Source organism: Bemisia tabaci, chromosome 6, assembly GCF_918797505.1.
Source record: "Bemisia tabaci chromosome 6, PGI_BMITA_v3".
Classification (NCBI taxonomy): Eukaryota; Metazoa; Arthropoda; class Insecta; order Hemiptera; family Aleyrodidae; genus Bemisia; species Bemisia tabaci.
Window position 1 is genome coordinate 41,637,139 of NC_092798.1, and position 19,889 is coordinate 41,657,027.

Sequence of the window (19,889 nt, forward strand, 5' to 3'; positions counted from 1 at the left end):
TTTTCCTGAGCGCTAAAATATTCGTTACAAGCAAACTGAGAGGCAGCGGACGCCCATTTTATTCACTAACCATGGGTGCAATTTTGAGTCATTAACAACCCTCATATAATTTCCAAGGCAATAATAGCGTTAAAAGAGCCATGAAGTGCTACTAATACTTCTGTGTGATTGTATACAAATTTTTTACAATATACACTGTCATAAAGGCGACTCTCATCAGAGTAAAAAAGTCCCTAAATGGTTGCTCCAACCGAAATAAGAAAGTTCGCAGATTTAAAAAGCTTATTAAGGTAGGGAATCATCGATTTTCACAGGCATTCGCGTTTTATGAACTAACAATTATTCGTACCAAAGACTCTTGTTCTCGAAAAATGGGAATCCCTGCAAGTAAAGACCTACTACATTTGTACGAGTCAAATTCTTTCCAATCTTCCGCAAAACTCCATTTTTGCTCTCGACATATAACTAGGAATTTGATATTACTAAAGGAAAAAATGTTTCATTAAAAAGATTTTGCAATACATCTGACATTCTTTTAGGACTTTGCAATGTTTAATTCAATCTAAAATGATCCCCGATATTTCCCTGAATACTAAATGCTCAACTTTCAATTTTTCACCTTTCAAAATGTAAACAAACTTCAGGAGGAAGAAAGTTCCCAACTTTTCCAGCTATTTCTTGACCAAAATTTCCTATTCTCACACACTGATTCACCAACATGGATAAAAATGAGAGCAATATGTAATGCTGCTTTAAAAAAGTGTTCAAGGTTATCAGTTTTCTGGCCACAGTAATAATTTTCCAAAATAATTGCTCGGCAATCGTTAAAACTCCTATTATAGAGAAAAGCTGGTTACGAAGAACTTTGCAAAATTTTCCATGAAATCTCTTGAAACATGTTTTCCTGCAACATTTTCCTGTTCTTCTGACACCTCTTTTACATAACACATCTCTGTTTTCCTCGACATCTTGCTGATTTTCCTGACGACTCTCAGATTTCTCTGACAACCTCCTGGTTTCTCATACACCTCCCTACTCTCCTTGACGTTAGGTTAGCATCTCACTAATACTTTTTATTTCCTTTTTTACCCTAGTATTTGCCTGTTCTTGCAACCCTCCCTTTGTCCATTGCAACCGCCCGGTTCCACCAATAGGATCCCTCCACATCTCTTGTGTCTTCATTATCTATAACTACTCTTTGTCTATAAATTTCAATAATCGGCTCGCTTGTATCTTCCGATTTCCCTGGAAATCTTTCTAATTCCTCTTGCATGCGTTTCACTGTCCACACTGCCATCTTTTTGACATTTCTCGTAATCCCATTTTCTCAGCTTTTCTCCCATACGACTCCTTCTATTCCCTAACATATTCCTGTTTTCATCTGACTTCTCATTCCTTGCTGTATCTATTATTCCCTTGTTCCCTCTTACCCCAAAGTTTCTACGCTTTGTCTCCACGGGACTTTAACGAGATTCGTCCCAGGCTCGAATCGCAGGAATGAAACTTCTGGACTTCTTCCTGGTTAAACAAAGCAACAAAATTTTTCCTCCCTCTCTCTGAGTCGGTCTTAGGACCTCACATGTACTCTACTTGGAACTTTGATAAGTATTCACTAACTCAATATTTTTCCCAACTTCGCCAGGGAAATTTTTCCCTGGGACAAAACCCATGAAACGTCCCGTGGGGACAAGGCCTTACGAGCACCCCCTTTTTCTTCTGGCCGTTTTCAGGTAAACCTTGCTTCTCATCCCTACGGAAAACCTATCTACTTCCCGTACCTCCACTTTCTCACCTTTTCTCCCTTACAACTCGTTATATTCCCTGATATCTCCCTCTTTTCGTAAGACTTTTCTCATTTCCCTGCCATATAGCTGTTATTCCCTTGTTCCTTCTTACCCCCAAAGTTTTTGAGCACACCCACTTTTTCTTCTGACCGTTTCCAGGTTTACCCTAGTTTTCAACCCTACAGAAACCATCTCCGAGTTGACTACGACTCTTCTTTAAGTTTGCTCATGCTGATCATGCAGAGTACAGTTAGTCCATCATTTACCCCCTTAGTCTATAAGAGCCACCCATTTCAACCAATAGAATTACTCCTTACTCCTTATGTCTCCTTTGACTATAGCTTCGTCTATCAATTTCAACAATCAGCCCGGTTCAATCGCGTTACTCCCTAGTTCCTTCACTTCCTTCTTACCCCCAAAGGTTTTGCGTAGGTAACCCCACTTTTGCTTCTGACCGTTTCCAGGTTTACCATAGTTTTCAACCCTACAGAAGCCATCTCCGAGTTCACTACGACTCTTTTCCAAGTCTGCTCATGCTGATCATGCAGAGTACAGTTAGTCCATCATTTATCCCCTTAGTCTATAGGAGCCACCCATTTCAACCAATAGAATTACAGGGTTTTTTTTTTACATTAATTTTTCCAGTTACTCCTTACTCCTTATGTCTCCTTTGTCGATAGCTTCGTCTATCAATTTCAACAATGAGCCCGGTTCAATCGCGTTACTCCCTAGTTCTTTCACTTCCTTCTTACCCCCAAAGTTCTCGCGTAACTCCACTTTTTCTTCTGACCGTTTCCAGGTTTACCCTAGTTTTCGACCCTACAGGAACCATCTCCGAGTTTACTTCGACTCTTCTCCAAGTCTGCTCATGCTGATCATGCTGAGATCATGCTGCCCCTTACTCCTCATGTCCCCTTTGTCTATAGCTTCGTCTATCAATTTCAACAATGAGCCCGGTTCAATCGGTTATTCCCTAGTTCCTTCACTTCCTTTTTACCCCCAAAGTTTTTGCGTACACCCACTTTTTCTTCTAACCGTTTCCAGGTGTATTCTAGTTTCCCTACAGAAACCGTCTCCGAGTTCACTGGGACTCTACTCAAAGTTTGCTCATGCTGATCATGCTGACCACGCTGAGCATGGTGACGAACCCGACGACACGATTTGACAACAAGGAAAGCTAATGGGCGCAAACCTGTTTGATGCCGTCCAAACGGCCCATCGACTGGGACGCCTGGAGCTGTATGGGGAGCGAGACCTCCGGCCGCTGACCGCTCTTCTTCGCCTTGCGCTTGTTCAGGATCTTCTTGCTCGGCGACGCCGCCTCCGCCTCCGCCGCCGCGAAGGCGTCCTCCGGCTCCGACTGCACCTCCCTGTACTCCTCCTTCAGCGAGCGTCGCCGCGCCGGACTCTTCCCGGCGAACCACCGGCGCGAGGACTTGGGTGACGTCACCGGCGAGCTCACCGGCGAGAACGCCTGGAACCGCTGCACCAGGTTCCCCAGCATCTTGCAGAGCAACGCAGCACGCACTACAGCCCCGATCAGCTGAGCCCGCAGGGCATTTTGTCACTGGCACTGAGTCGGAAATTAACTGGACTCGCGGGTTGCGCACAGGGATAGAATTCGAGTAAATTCCGTCGTGGTATGACTTGTCAAAGGGTAAACTTTCACTGGGGATGATTTTTTTGACTCGCACTGGTTTCAAAGGTGAGATACGAAAGTCACACAGGTCCAGGAAAACATTTTGCGGGCGCTAGAAAATTCGGAAAAATTCTGAGGGAATTTAAAAAAAAATTTGCGGATTTGAGCAAACTCCAATTCACTATGTGCGAAATTGAGCAATTTAAGGGGAGGGTTACAGGAGCGAAACTGTAGAAGAGAGATCAAGGATATTTTAGTATTTTTTTTGCTAAAAATTGAGAGTCACGGTTACGGTTGAGCTACCGCATTGGAAGTAAAGAATCTTTGTTTCGAAAAAAATGTATCGACGAATTTGTGCCCTTAGGCGTACGCTGAGTACTTTCACGTTTGATAAAATTTACTGCAGGCCGAAGGAATACTGGCCAATTTTGAGGTGGGCTAAAGCTGCACATGAGAGTGAAAATTCGGTCAAGTTCAATAGAGTAACCGGTAAGAGCAAAAAGTGAGCAGTTTTGCGGGAGGACTTTAAATTTACAAAAAAAAATCGTACGATGGGTTTTGTTCTAGAAAGCAAAGAGCGAAATATGGTTTGCGACAAATCCGTGAAAATTACAAATGTAGGTAACTTTTTTGAGCCGGTTTAAAATTTTCACAGCTCACACGGGATTGAAAACGAATGGTCTAATCGCAATGAGAGAAAATGCAGTTAATGTGAAGCCGTCAATTAAAATTAAGACTTGAAATGAATTAAAATTAAGTTAATGCCAAAGGTCCGACTCGTTTGAGCATTCCTGACACTTGTTCGCGAATTCAATTAGACAATGTTGAAAGGATAAAACACTTGCAAAACAATGCAATTATTCACGACGTCATCAAAACACCACAGTTAACAACATCTAGCTTCCATGAGCATTATTTCGGAGAGTGGATGTCAACAAAATTCAAGATGAAAAACACAAATTTCGAACTTTGTTTGATTATATACACATTGCGAGACGTGTTTCGTCCGCAATCCACACAACTTCTGGTTTTTGGTGACACGAGTGAAAATTAATCCAGGGGAGGAGATCCGCTGATAGAGAAATCCAAAGAAAGGTCACACTTTCACACTCCGGAAAATTCAATAAAAGCAATTTTTACTATACAACCCACTTCATAAAAAGCGGGTAAAAAAGTTAGGCAAAGCGTATCTCCGTATCCGAAACAATTGTTGGGCACAAATCAAACTGCAACACGAGGGTAGATAATCACACTACGATTTTCCACCGGAAAAACTTCCGGGAAAAGCACTGATAATACTGCAAGGATCGCAGTAAATAAACACGTTATCCAAATTCCGGGGAGAATTTCACACATCCGATTCACCATAAAAGTGCCCGATTCAAAATTTCCCGCGCGAAGGGCCTTTTCGCGGCACTGACCGACCTCGGAGGGTCACCGTCCAGGGCGAAAACCCGCCCGCGAAAACGGCGAAAAAAACAGCGATGAGCGACAGCGCGTGCTCCCCGACGAAGGATCGTTGAGCGACTGGAGAACCGAAACGACGGCACCAGCAACACGAGACTCGGCGGCTGGCTGGGAATGGCCCCCCGGGGCCCGGAGGGGGCCGGGGGGGGGCGGGGGGATCGGAGGTGTTCTGGGTCCAGCTTCGGCTCGCTCGGGGCGAGGCTGCCGCCAATCAGGCCACCAGATCCTTGCGCCCGAGTCCGTGGAGGATAGGCAAAATCATATGCATGGTGTAGGGATAGGGAATGGACAAATTTTGATCCCTCACTGGGGAAAAAAAAACACATTGGATCTAGAGTCCAGACTCTTAAAAACATCGACAAGAAAAAATTCTCTTGATTCAATCGGATTTTTGCTTAAATCAAGAACCAAGCCTCTTAATTTAAGCGGACTTCCTTCTGATTTAAGCTTGAATCTGATTGAATTAAGAGTATTTTTTCTTGTCAATGTTTTCAAGAGTCTGGACTCTAGATTCAATGTGTTTTTTTTCCAGTGTGGGGATTAATGGTTAGGGAAAATAATTCGAGTTTTTATTATCACCAGGAAGTCGTTTTCCTCGTGGAGGGAACAATATTGTGCGTTTTTTTCCAATTTAGGTATTAATGAGAGGGGAGGGGGGGGGGGGGGGGTGATCCTTTGCCTTGCCACTCCGGGGCCCTGCCCCCAGAGATTTGCGTCACTGCCAGCACGATGAGAACGAGGGTGGCAAAATTGCATGAAAAATAAAATCTTGAAATTTCATGTGAAATATATCATGTTTCGGAAATTCATGAAACATAGGAAAATACCGGTTCCTTTTCATGTTTCGCAAAAAGTAAAAACTGTGACTTTCTTCTATTTTGTATGCTTGAGTGCGGGTTGCATACTCCAGCCTCTGAAAAACATGAAATATTTCACAGCCTCGTGAGATTTTATGAAATATTTCACAGCTTCGTGATATTTCATGAAATATTTCGTTGAAATGTCCAATCTTTCATTTTTTCAAACGTTCATGCCAACCTGATGAGAACTATCGAGGAAGGTTGAAGAAACATAAGTCAACAAAAAAATTGAAAGGATAATGACATGAATATTAGAAAGGATTAAACAATGAGACTACATATTCCGATAAGGAATTTATATTTTAAAGTCTCTTCGTGTCTAAGTGAACCTGAAAAAGCATTATTCCAGTTTTTCTCTCCTATAAAAAATTCATTAAAGTATAACACGAGTTTCTGCTTTAAATTCATTTCGTATTTTTCGAGTACCCCCTTTGGAATTGGAATCATCCGGGAATATTCGTATAACATCCTCTCGGCTCCTCAAAGAACAGAGAAAAAACATTACGAACAAAATATCGCGATATAAATCAACCGAGATGCCTTTCCGAAAGATAAACACGGCATTTGAATAATAAGCGGAGCATGACAATTAAAGAATATTCGAAGTTAGGTTCGAACCCAACATGCGACTATTTTAACTCTGCGGTGGGCCGGGTTGCATACGTCCGACGTTGCAGGCGAAATCTGAGATCTGCCCATGGCTTTCGGGATAGAGTACGGGTACATGGGTGTTTTCCTCGAGTTCCGTCTAGTTCGGTCAACAATTTGGACACTCCTGTGATTAGTAACGCGATTCTAACTAGAAATTATTTCCGAAAGACGAACTTGGTAATCGAGTAATGCATTAAGAAAACACGAACTCGGGTTTGGACACAACATGTTGCTGATACGCAATAATTCGAGTAAACTTTAACAATTCATCTGGAGCAAATATTTCGATGCACTTCATGTCTGACTGCTCACTTGTCTCACATAAGTACTTGGCATTGCGCTAAGCTTGTATGCAGAGGCAAGCGGTTTTATCCTGTCGCGACCAAGTTGATTTTCCTGGAAAAAGTGCTACGTGCTGCTTTTCTGCTGTTGCAGGTAATTTTCAACAACGCAAAATAACATGAATTCGCAAGAATGAGAAAAGAGATGAATGGAATGAAATTATGGTGCCAGGTGGACATATTCTATCACCCGATTCGTGCTATCATCTAATGTCATCTGTAATTTAAGAAAAAAAATAATCCCCTCAGTTTTCATCAGTGCTGTGGAAATTGGGAATTTTTTTTCAAAAGTTGCCCTTCTTATTTGTCCAATTTGTGTTCGTAGATTCTGAAGTGAGGAAAAAAGAAATGGGAATTCATCGCTTTGTCGAATGTTATACCAAGAACGAAGCAGAAAACTGCACGAAGCATTGAACCTATTCGTATTCAACATTTCATTATGCACAGAGATTCATGCATGACAAACAACGGTTGTTAAATGAGACCTTAAACGTTGAGCACAAATATTTGACGAAATTAAAGAAAAGGTCTCAATTTCCGACGCTTCAATCATGATTTTTTTTTTTTTTTTTTTTTTTTTTTTTGAAAAATGAAAATCGAAAAGACGTGATTTTTCAAAATAAGCTCATCTACCACGCGCGTTGATGGCTTTCTAAATTTCGAAACAAATAATATTGTTTGTTTCTTTTATAGAAATAAAATATGAGTGAACATTTTGATTCACAGCAATCCTCACCGTCTCACGGTCAAGGTGAAAGCATTCTTTTTGTGTAACTTTCGTAATAAAACAGAATTAATTAGGAATTGAGGACCCAATCGTATAAAACTTACTTTCTTTCGATAGAATGGTTTAGCAGATAGTAATCGTCTGCATTTCTTTTTCTATTAGAATTTTTTTTTATCGAGCTGATTTTCTCGAGCAATCACGACGTCACAGAAACAGAAGAAAGCTAGACCAAAGTTAACAGCCTCGCTCCCTTTTAATTATTTTTTAGTCTTTTATTTCTACGCGATTCGGATAAACAAATGCTTTTGATTTACTGTAGAAGGCACCTAACGATGACCAGGAGCCAGCGAGCGAGCGGGGCAAGTATTAATTAAATTGGTAGTTGGGCCAATGGGCAGGTTAACAAGATTTATCAGATCAAAAGTCAATCTGAGCACCCTCCACGCCAATGTGGAAAACGTTCAAATGCTCGATAGACACTTCGATACATCGACTGTTGCCTCCGATGTCTCTCCCGGCTATAATCGATGCAAATTCGATACATTGGATGAGAATAAATCGAGAGGACCTGATGTGATTTAATAGTTGGAGGAGATTGTTGCGTTAGCTAACATCGTTGCCAATACTACGTCCTTTAATGACAGTGACAGTGTTAACGTTAGAGAACCGAATCTACTACACTGATCATAGATGGAAAACTCTTTTATTCGTATATAGATTTTGCAATTAAGAAGCACTCATCTCGCACCGCAACATCGTCATGTTTTGTAATATATGCTTTTGCTTTCGTGTATGATTCGACTTGATGCTCTGCTTAGTATATTATCACTCCTCTTTGGGAGAATTTCCAGAATTTTTTGTCGCAAAATTGAAATATATCAATAAAAAGGTTCAGATATGAAATTGAAGAGCTTCTTTTCTATTTAAGAACACTTTTTGATTAAATAATAAAAACAATGGAAGAGAGAAACGCACTGAAAAAAAAGTAGTTAGCGTTGAGAACTAATTCGGTAAGTTCTCGCCAAGTAGAATCAAAATTAGGCTTCAGAACTAATTTATTGTACTGAAGCACCAATCAATTAGCTTCATACGCTGACTTAACTTTACTAGAGCGCGAACCAGAATTGGAAAACAGCACTAGCTGTAAAATTAGCGCTGTGGTAAGACAAATTCACCTTCGGGTCAAACTAATTCGCCCTCAACACTAACTGCCACATTGTCCGTTACATTTATTTAGTTTCGAAAAAGTGGCGTCGGTACAACAGCCTCAATCGCGTCAGCTCGTGAAAATCAATTAAAATGTGAAATTTCGGGCTCGTTTGACAATGTAAATACTCCCGGTATGATTTATAGTGTCCTCTCTTTCTTGAAAACGTTCGAAAGCAACATAAATAAACCTGTTAAGGTTAGAAATCGTCTGTTCGATTCAAAACGTAAACAAGCATGATATTCGTTGGAGTCGTCAATCTTCTATATTAAATTGCGATTAAAGCGTTCCGCGTTCAGTTTATATTTTACGAAAATCTGTGAACTTACTGCTTACTTCTATAGTTCGTGTTCTCCCGTAATTTCAAAAGAATATCTCAAGTGTTCGGACGAGATATGTTTATTCAGTGTGAACATTCGCTACCGTTTCATGTGTGAGTGTGTGTCTCTCTAAAGGATAATTCTGTCTACTTGCACATACCTATGGGATATTCCTTTCCTTTGTCGTTCATTTGGAACCGGTCAGTTGATTTTTACCTCTCATCTTTTAAGAAATCTTCTTTTCTGAAAGTATTGTCCAGTTATCATTCGCTAAGCCGTTTTCTCCTCTCTCAGTTTTGAGGTTAGGTTGACCCAACCCTACCGAATGCGAATTAGAGTAGCGGAATTAGTTTCCAGCACTAATAGTGGTTAGTGTACAGAAACCAAAAATCATGTGTGTCCAAATCACACAATTTGAGTTAGTGTATAGAAACCATTTTTAGTCATCTGACGCTAACTCATTTTTTTCAGTGCGTATTAAAACTTTTTTGAAAGTGTAAGTTTTACTCTGTACTCTTTTTCTATTTTGAGTCTCCCTAATCCTGTGAACACTGTCAGAGAGAATGCCCCCCCCCCCCCCCTCCCTCCAAAAAGATTGGAGGGCGGAAAAAAGGTTGGACCATTTTCTTCATAAAATGCGACTTTTCCACAATAAAAAACGATTGATCGATCAATTGATTTAATAATCTCTGTTTTGCTGTGCTTTGTTTTCAGTGCGCACTTGCTCGTTTATTTTGGTTGCATTATCAGTCTCACAATGACAGTGGTGAGACTTAGTGTTAGTATGCTTCTTTTTAATTTTTTCTTGTACATCCGGTTGAAAATGCGCGTGTGAGTACTGCAAAACGTCCCGGTTCTTACTTTGTTTGATTTTTCGGCCTAATCCCATTTCAAGTTGATATTTTGTGTTAATGGATTTAGTAAACTTAGCGCGCCAGGGTTTATAGCCATTTACTATATAAACAATTATGCAAAACACAGATTTTTGACACAAGGCTCAAACTTTCACTGGAATCAAAAACACATTGGATCTAGAGTCCAGACTCTTAAAAATATAGAAAGAAAAAGTACTCTTGATTCAATCAGAATGTAGCTTAAATCAAGAACCAAGCCTCTTAATTTAAGCGAATTTCGTTTTGATTCAAGCAAAAATCCAATTGAATCAAGAGTATTTTTCCTTGTAAATGTTTTCAAGAGTTTGGACTCTAGATCCAATGTGTTTTTTTTTCCAGTGTTAGCTTCGAATTAATTGAAACTCACAAACTTGGAACTTTCACGCGCAAGATGCTCGATCTGACATCCCCGCATCAAATAATCTTAATAATCCCGAACAAAGGCCTCGACGGGGCGAGATGATGGAGTTTGGGGAGGCGGGGATGCTGATGGGGTGGGGGGTGTCCGCCCCCGAGGAGCTGCTTTTTTACCTGTCGACCGAGGGTGGGGGGTGCGGGCGAAGGGGTCGGGGCGATGGTGGAGGTGATTAAAACAAAACCGTGGTTGTTACAAACAACCTCTCCTCCGGGATTCGGCACCCGTTCCCGGTTCCTCCGGGCCCCGGGCGGCCGCCACGTCCCGATCCCGGTCCCGGTCCGGGGGTAGCCCCGATCCGCACTTCGGCAGCGGGAGCTGAACAGGTATTTATCGGCGCGTTAGCTCGCGCGCATCAATTATCACCACGACGCCGTTGTGAAATCCACTTGAATAACTTGATTTTCCGACGAAGGAGCTGCAATCAGGAGTTGATTCAGAAATTTAAAGATGATCAAATGCCCTTAAATTTTCGTATTTAAAGATTCGTGGTTTCCAAAAATTAAAAAAATTTAAGATACATAATATTTTAACTTGCACTGAATGAGCATATATGGACCAAGTTCTCCAGGAAGGAACCAACCCACATTAATTTAAAACTGAGAAAAAGAGGGTTGAAATTTTGTTCGTGCATAAGGCTCAATGTAGAAAATAAACGTTAACCCCTGATTTCACAAACTGATAAATTATTTTAGACTTTCAAAGGGCAGGAGAAAATTAAAGACTGGCGGAGCTTATAAACATTCTTGGCTCAATTTTTTCAAAAATGTGGGTTGGATCCTATCTGATAAACTCGGCCTATATGAACTGGGCGTAGTGGTGAAATGGATGGGCCTGTTGATGACTTCAGCTCGAGCAAAAAGATTTGCTTCTTACAGAAAATAGCTCAAAAATTACGATGCGCGTTGGTGTAATGTAACTTCACTATCTGTGTAAGAGGTACGCGTTTATTAAGCTTTCAGCCACTTCAAAAACGATACTACGGCACAGGTGAGCATTTCTAAAAGGAGTAGTTTCATCCAATGATCCGACCCTTTCGCAGTAGAATGCGCTTCCGCGCGCAAATCGTGAGGAAGCGACATGTTCCTCAATAACGCATAGAAATAACGCATAGAATATAATCCCATCGGTCGATGACATCGCTTCACGTCACGTGTGTTTTAGCTGGTTGGCGTCGACCATGTTGAAAATTGCGTAACGTCCTAATGCGCAAGGGTTGGATGAGACGATTCCTCTTCCGGAAGGTTCACCTGTGCTGTGGTATCGTTTTTGAAGTGTGGAGCTCAAAAAACGCATATTTCTTATCCAGATTGTGAGGTTAGGAGGTTATCTTAGACTTTCCCGATGCGATCATCAGGGTTTCTGAGACATTATCTGGTAAAGACAGAGACAAGAGACCCTCCACTGGCCTCCTAGCGACAGGTGGAAGCTTTTACTTTCGGGGTTTCAACAATTCCTTATGGACAATTATGAGCGAGCAACAGTCATCACTCTATTTTCGGCTGTTGACTTACCTACATGGTCGCTGATGAGCTTCGGATGACGTCATAAGCCAAACAGCTTTCCCAAATGTCGGCCATTTTCGGCTTGTTTGCAAAACGAAACTGCCAACACGTTGTTGAACATCAACCATGTAGGTAAGTCAACAGTAGAATGCTGAAGTCCCGGAAGTAAAAGCTTCCACCATGGCCAAGATACTAGTGGAGGGTCTCTTGTCTCTGGGTAAAGATAACTCTTCTCTTTGCCATCATGCAGATTTCCAGGATGTCGGCACACGGAGATGGATAATATGGTACGGTCTTACCAAGTACGCCCGAACCAAAATGCTTTCCAAAGACGATATCGATTCACTGGAAAAAAAAAAAAACACATTGGATCTAGAGTCCAGTCTCTTACAAACGTCGACAAGAAAAAATAGTCTTGATTCAATCCGATTTACACTTAAATCAAGAACCAAGCTTCTTAATTTGAGCGGATTTCCTTTTGATTTAAGCTTAAATCTGATTGAATCAAGAGTCCTTTTTCTTGTGAATGTTTTCCAGAGTCTGGACTATAGATCCGATGTATTTTTTTTATCCAGTGTTCCTTGTTGGCGAGCGAGAAAACCCAGCTCGGCTCGCCGCGCCGTCGTCGCGATTCTTGTTTTTATGGGCGCGGTGTCTCATTTACGAGTGGATCGAGGGTTTTACAGCTTTTATGCCCCTAATTTGTAGCCGGGCCGTTGGCGGTTTGATGTGCATTCGAACGAAAATAAACAGGAGTCGACTCCGCGAATCGCCCGAGCGTTTTCCCCGCCAACGCCCGGCTTGACCGTTACTCTGATTGTCATCTGCGGTCACTCGACGAGGCAGCACTCGAAATGCGATGGAAAAAGAAACTAATACCCTCGAACGACGGTATCGAGTGCTCTTTTGGTCGCAGGGAAATGAAGTCCTCTCGGGAAAAGCTCTCGTTTCCTGATGTTTCCAAACGTCGGCGGAAAAGTGGGTTTCCCTCACCACGCTCGCAAGACAAAAGGAAACCGTGAGCAAAAAAGTCATCGATGATTGATGGGTCCCCGAATAAGGGTTCTACCTCGATCATTTACACCTCTAGAACAGGTACTGCAAGGTATCTAATTAGATTATCTATGGTTGCATTGCATATCGACGGTGAAACTACCAAACCACGTATCTCGGTTTGCGACGTCGCAGACTTCCTGTCATACTTTATTTTTTAAATGAAAAACTACTTAACATCCAGTCTTGAAAATTTCTGTGATTTTTCCTCTTTGTGCGGAGAAAATTCCGTGAAAATTTCAAGGAATGATATTGATTTGGTCTACTTCAAAAAAATAAAATGTGAGCGTAGATTTTTAAACACCGCAAACGAGATACGTGGTTTGGTAGTTTCACCGTCGATATGCAGTGACCTTCTCGTGTGCTCACTCGGATTGCAAAGCGATTGGAGCTCTCGGCGATCAGCTCCTGGGATCAGCCTTTGACTTTGGGCTGAGCGCACCAAACACCACAAAACCACAACTCTTATGTTAAGCGAAAACCACGCAACTCTAGTGGTTACTTAAGCGATTCTCTCTTAGCGCACCAGACAAGACAATAATCAGGAGTTGCTTGTCTGGGCGGACGCATGACAAGCACCGCTGACGTCTCCCTTGCTGGGCTAAAAACACGTATCCACGCGGGATTCGAGGTGAGGATAGGTGGTTCTTGATCGGAGAGGTAGACGTGGAGGGAGATCGGGTGCCAAAATCGATTTTCACGGCGAAACATGACAAGTTGCAGGTTGGACTAGACGCGACCCGCGCCGCGGGAGCAGCGGCCGACAGGACGGAGGACGGGCTACAAGTCGCAGGAATCCCGATGGCGCGACGCACTCCAAGTCCAGTGCGCGCTTGCCAGATAGCGACACTGTCGTTAGCCTGAGTTCTATCTGTAGGTAATATTTTTATGCTGTATTTAGGCTCAGAATCACAGGTTTCCGTGAAGTTCCCGAGAGGTGTTGGGAAAGTTAACATTTCTGGAAACGCACTGGGAAAACAAGTCTCTTAGATCCTGAGGCGGGCTCTTAAAAAAATCGAAAAGAACAAATATTCTTGATTCAAACAGATTTTTGCTTGAATCGGGTAATAAACTGAGTGGATTACCTTTAAATTCAAGCAAAAATCCGATTAAATCAAGCGTATGTTTTCTTATCAAATTTTTTTAAGAGTCTGAACTCGAGATTCAAGAGGCTTTTTTATTTCAGTGCGTTTAGGGTTGCTCATCTCTTTAGGGTGTTAATGTTTACCGTGTATGTGTGCATAGTTGTGCGTTTTCTAACCGAAGCTTTCCAGGAGGAAGTAGATTTTGACCGGGAGTGTCAAAGAATTTTCCCGGAAAAGTTCCAATTTACATACCTAGTCTGGACCAACATCTAACAGAGAGTTTTTGGTAGTTTTAACGCTAGGGTCAATCAATGGAGATCAACTGAAAGCGGAGAGCATAGTTGAGATAGTTGAAGCATTTTACATGTTTCTCTAATGTTCTGCACGATTTAATCAATAAGTATAAAATTTACAAAAAATTGTTTTCGCTTTACCTGAAATGAAGAATTTGCAAGGGTCTGAAATTTGATGAATTTCCTGTTTAAGTGGAATCCTCTGAGTGAACTGAACACGAAGATACCCTTGATTCATAAATTGAGCAATTATTAGAGGAGATATGACAAAATAACCGATTCTGCTAAAATACATGTGTTTAAATGGGAAATGCCGCCAGATGACGTCACAAGGCGGCACATTTTCTCACTTTTAAATCAATTTTTCTCCAATTTCCCATGTCAGAAAAAAATTATGAAAAATGTTGCGAACTCAGCTCATTAGGCACTTTCGGATGAAGCAATAAAAAAATTGCGTGCAAATTCTCCATTGCGCGATGAGCTGAGTTTACAGTTTTGTTTCTGATATGACAAATTGGAGACCCACTCATTTAAAAATGAAAATATTTATCAAGCTTTGACGTTGACGTTGCATAGCGGCTGTTCCTATTTAAATAATTGTATCATAGTAGATTAGACCATTCTGTCTCAACTCCTACAATTTTCAATTGTTCAGAAACCGAGAACACACACACACTCCCAGCTCACTCAGTATTTCCATTACAATTCATAGAAACTCAGACACCTGCAAAGTCTCAATTAGACTCTGCAGCCAGTGCAGTGCAGCTGACCCGCTCTATGCCACGGACTCTCATGCTCATGGGGTCAAAAAGGCAACAAGGCCTAGAGGAGACTGGAGGGCCGAAGGAGCCCTGGTCTAGGCCGCAACCTGCACCGCCGCCGCCGCAACAGAGAAAGTTGTTTTCCATCCTTTTTCCCCCGCCGGGCATATTTCGCGGACGCTGCCGCGGCCTTGAATATGAGGCCCCGGTCCCGGACAGGCGTCGCGACGCCACGCAGCGCGCCGCGGCGTCCCCTAAAACCGCCGTCGATAATCGTGGCAACTGCTTGTCACCGCATGATGCGATGAGCAAAAAAAAATCGTGAAAATAAAGAACGTGAAATCAGCAAGACAGTCTGAGTCTAACAATAAGTATGGTTTCACATGGGATTTTTTTAAGCTATTTTACAAGTTTTTTTGCGACTTCATCCCGTTTTTCCCCTCTTGAAGGAACGTAACTTCATTCCGAGGTTGTAAAATTGACCAAACAATTGAATTTTTATACAAGAATGTACCTGTACAATTTTTGTTCGAATTATTTCACTTTTTTAATGGAATCGGAGGGAAAATTAGTGAAACTTTCAGTGAAAAATTCCCAAGATTCTCCTGGAATGAATATAATATGCCAGGGGAAATCTGGCAACAGTGAAATTAAGTTGCGTTCTGTCGCGAGAATAACGACGATTTGCACCAATTTAACGGGAATTAGCCTAACTGCACCGGACATCGCCTAATTTTCTCTGATGTTTTACTTTTGAAACAGAAAACTAAGCAACAATGGTACTTGAAATTTTGTGAGTGCATTCTTAATAATCTAGGGTGAATTCGTCTAGGCATATGTGCTCCCTTCCAGGGCCGGAATAAGGGGGTGGCCAAATGGGCCGCGGCCCATGGCGGCAAATCTCGGGGGCAACAAAAATTTGCACTTTTTTAAAGTGTAGGTATAAATAAAATCGGATTGATAAAAACAAAATTACAAACGAGAAAAGGCGACAAAATCTCTCATTTCCGGAGAGTATAGTAATTTCTAATTTTGTCGTCTCTTCGTGATACAAGAGACAGCACCTTCAATAAGTCGAGTTAAGAGAGACCAAACACGCAATTTGGCCTGGAACGGCGCGACTTAGAGAGAAATGATAATGAGGACTTGAGATGAAAAGGAGAGGCCTTCGGCGCGGCGATCGGCATGTAACACATATCAGCGCCTACAAGACTGCACGAATACTTCACGCATTGCATCAAACACAGTGCGGTCATTGCGGTCAGCGTGAAACGCATAGCGCCTACAAGACTGCGTGAATACTTCACGCGTTGCGTCTAACACAGTGCGTTCAGCAGCGGTCGGCGTGAACGCATAGCGCCTACAAAACTGTCGGAATACTTCACGCATTGCTTTCGACTTCAGCTAATTGGGGGCCCTCCCATTCATTTAGTGCTTTCTCCATAAACAATTCTACCGCTATGTTCAAAATTCTGGAAATTCGTGGTAAATAACAGACTGTCTAAATTAAATTTAGGTAACTCCTAGAGCTGAAAATCAACTAGAAAACTCTACAGAGCTCATTAAGTCGATGGCTAAAGCTTGAAAACCCGTATGTTAAATTGCGACGTCACAGGTCTCCGTCCATAATATTTTTTTTTCTTTTTTTGAAGAAAACCGACAAGCAGTTTCTACTCAATTTTTTGTGAATTTTCCCCATTTGTTCCCATTTGTTCTAAAAAATCACACTCAATTGCAAGGAAGCATTTTCATTAATCCTCCAGAATTTGAGGGAAATGGAACACGATCGGATATGTTCCAACCTTGAAATTGAGATAGGCATTTTCCGCATTTAATCGTCAAAGTGTTATTCCTTCTACATACGAAAGATTTCCAGTTAAAACAAGTGGTCCTACATAAAATTCCACGTGAAATACAATAGAAAAATGAAATATCACCTGCTGAACATAATGGAAGAGCAAAAATGCGAGGATTTTGGCACGAATCGGCAAGAGCGGTGATCCAGTAGCCGGAGCAGGAGCGATCGATCAAAGTGCGAGGGAGAGTTGCAGCTTCGAAGCCGGAGCTAAAGCGCGCCGATCAAGCGCAAACTCCCTTGTAACGGAAGAAAGCCGCAAGCGCAGTCCGAGATGAACCTCGACGCCCATAAAAGCATGTGTTAGCCATGGATCATACAGAGATCCACTTAAGGCTCTCTTCGCTATCAATGCAGCAAAGTGCATTGGATACCGCGCCGCACGGTGGATCGAGTCAATAGGAGATTTCGGACAAAATTTGGAAACTTTAAACGCTTACAATGGAGATGTTGCATGTGTGAGGGATTTTCGATTTGTCCATTGATTCTTATGTACAAGTTCCGGAGAAACACGATGGTGCCACTGATTTTCTCTGAAATCATCTCCCAAGCCCAAAAAAAGCTCTCAAGGTGAGGCCAAAATAGAGGGGATATCCCACCCTACCCTGAGAGTCCACCTCTACATCAAGACAAATTCTCCATGCAAAGATAGGGAGCAAATACATTAGCAGGGTTGCCACTTTCTTTGGGGACTCCCAGAGGGACTCCAAAATTGAAAACACGACAACCTTGCTAATGTATTTGCTCCCTATCTTTGCATGGAGAGGTTTTTTTTTATGTAGACGTGGACTCTCAGGGTAGGGTGGGATATCCCCTCCATTTTGGCCTCACTTTGAGAGCTTTTTTTGAGCTTGGAAGATGATTTCAGAGAAAACCAGCGGCACCATCGGGTTTCTCGCGAACTTTTACATAAGAATCAATGGACAAATCGAAAATCCCTCACACATGCAACATCTCCATTCCGTTGATACAAAGCTTTGAGGTTCTTAAAGTGGTTCCATTGGTTTCCTCGTAAAATTTGCTTAAAGCAGTATTCCTAAATGTTTAAAATTTGACGAAATAAACATCCAAATTTGCAATTTTTGTCAAAAATTTCATGTCCGACCTCTTTCATTGATTTGATCCACTGTGCGCCGGCCGGCCGACGCAACAACGCACGCACGGGCTCGATTCATCGCGCTTTTAATTACCTCAGAGTATCCACCTGTCGCACCGTTCTTGCCATCTCCCGCGCATGCTGATCAGATCCCTTCGTCGCGCAAGTTCCCATGGTAGAACGTTGGACGGAGTATAAATTGAATGACCACAAGTTTCCTTTGAATAGAGCGCTGACTGCTGTTAAGGTTTACTTAGCCAAATCAATGAGGAGGTCCCCGATCAGCAGTAGTCGAGAGAGTCCCGAAACTAGTTCGCCTTCACTTAGGTGGGTATGCAACACGCGCTCTCAGGAGTTCGAATAGTGGTATCAGCGTTTATAGACATGAAATGAATCAGGAGACAAAAAGTGTGCGACTAACTAGATCGCCTTCAAATGTGAAGGTATGCAACACGCGCTCTTAGGAGTTCGAATAGTGGTATCAACGTTAATCAGGAGGTGGTCAATTATCAAAAGTCGAGAGAGTGCCTGCCTAAGTGCCTACACGGGTTCGCTTTCAGTTAGGCGGCTATGCAACACGCATTTTTAGGAGTTTTAATGATGGTATCAGCGTTTAATGCAATGGTGCCAAATTAACAAAAAATTAGTTGAAGTCGAGAGAGCTTCTTGACTATTTCGCCTTCAGTTCAGCGTGTACTTTACACGCGCTCTCACAAGTCGAATAGTGATATCAGCGCTTGCTGCCACAGAGACAATACAAGCACAGATAGGTCAGGTAAGTTGCGGGTTTTTCTCAGACAAATTACCCGCCAGGTTCAGCATTCGTGTCGGACTGATGGGTAAAATATAAAGTCGCAGAACTCAAGGTGTGCGCTAGCACAATGAATGAAACTATCCGTAGATTTTCGTATAAAAAAGCCTTGTCTCGGTGAAAATCCCGTCGCATCGCGGTATCAGAAACCTCCGAAATCACGTGATTGAAAAAAGTGGAAGTCTCCACTTTTGAAGGGAAAACATTGGGACAGTGGCTAGCGTCATCCGCAACACATAATATACGTTAAACATAAAACTGTCGTGCAACGCAAAAACACCGTAAACGCCATTTTAAATTTTTTTGAAACAATGTACCGTAGCAGAAAAACTCGTGCGCCTTGGGACCTCGGGACAATGTTTTTACAGAATTCCTTCGCAAATACTATCAAGAAACTATCCTGAAAATGTGAGATGCATGGGACCATGGGTAAAACCGTGTTTATTTAAAAAGTGTTAAGTTCCAAAAAACGCGGGAAAATCTTGTTGGATTTACGGCGTTTTTGCTTGGCGCGGCAGAAAAGTCGAACATATTTCTTAGGGTAACAGGGATGAGTGGTCACATCTACACACATCAATTTTCCATCGTCAAACTTCAGTGATCGAAGTCCTACAATTTGATCGTAAAGTGAGAGCAGTAAGAACATATAATTTTTCAATTTTCAATGGAATTATCTCTCAATCGAATCGAATAGCACGGTGAAAGAGAGAAGCACTGGGTAAGGATGTTCGACTCCGTGACGTCAGAGATGTATTTCAAAACTGATGGACGTGCGTTTGACTCCGCCTCTTGGAGTCTCCTCGCGGCTAGCTGTCAATGTTTCAGTTTCCCATGCTCACCTCCTGACCCCGATGCACAGCTCATCCACCCTCGCTTCGCGTTTTCCAGTCCTTGATGCCATATCATCTTCAAAAAAGACTAAATTGGACAACATTTTGCAATCAGGAACTACAAACTCTGGCTCATTTAAGAAACAGCATATGTGCCATGAATTTGCCTATGCATATAAGTGCTCTTATGAACGAGTCAGAAATAGTAGTTCCTAATTGCAAAATGAAGTCCAATGGCTTACTGCATACAAGACATACACTTGAGTGAATAGACTCTGTACAGGTAGAATCGCGCG

The 19,889-nt window shown here is 42.1% G+C and overlaps 2 protein-coding genes across 4 annotated transcripts in view; both read right to left on the reverse strand.

The window, feature by feature from the left end:
* The window catches only part of LOC140224772 (uncharacterized), a 228,378-nt gene extending 223,341 nt beyond the window's left edge, over positions 1 to 5,037 (reverse strand). For 2 of the 3 annotated variants that reach the window (XM_072301368.1, XM_072301367.1), the window contains exon 1: positions 2,977 to 5,032. In XM_072301368.1, the coding sequence (XP_072157469.1) occupies positions 2,977 to 3,288 (312 nt within the window). In that variant the 5' untranslated portion in view covers positions 3,289 to 5,032. Of the gene's footprint in view, positions 1 to 2,976 lie in introns of all 3 variants that reach the window. The other variant, XM_072301365.1, reaches the window with a different exon arrangement.
* Positions 1 to 19,889, reverse strand: part of LOC109036419 (uncharacterized) — a 685,415-nt gene that overhangs the window by 469,711 nt on the left and 195,815 nt on the right. The window lies entirely within an intron of this gene.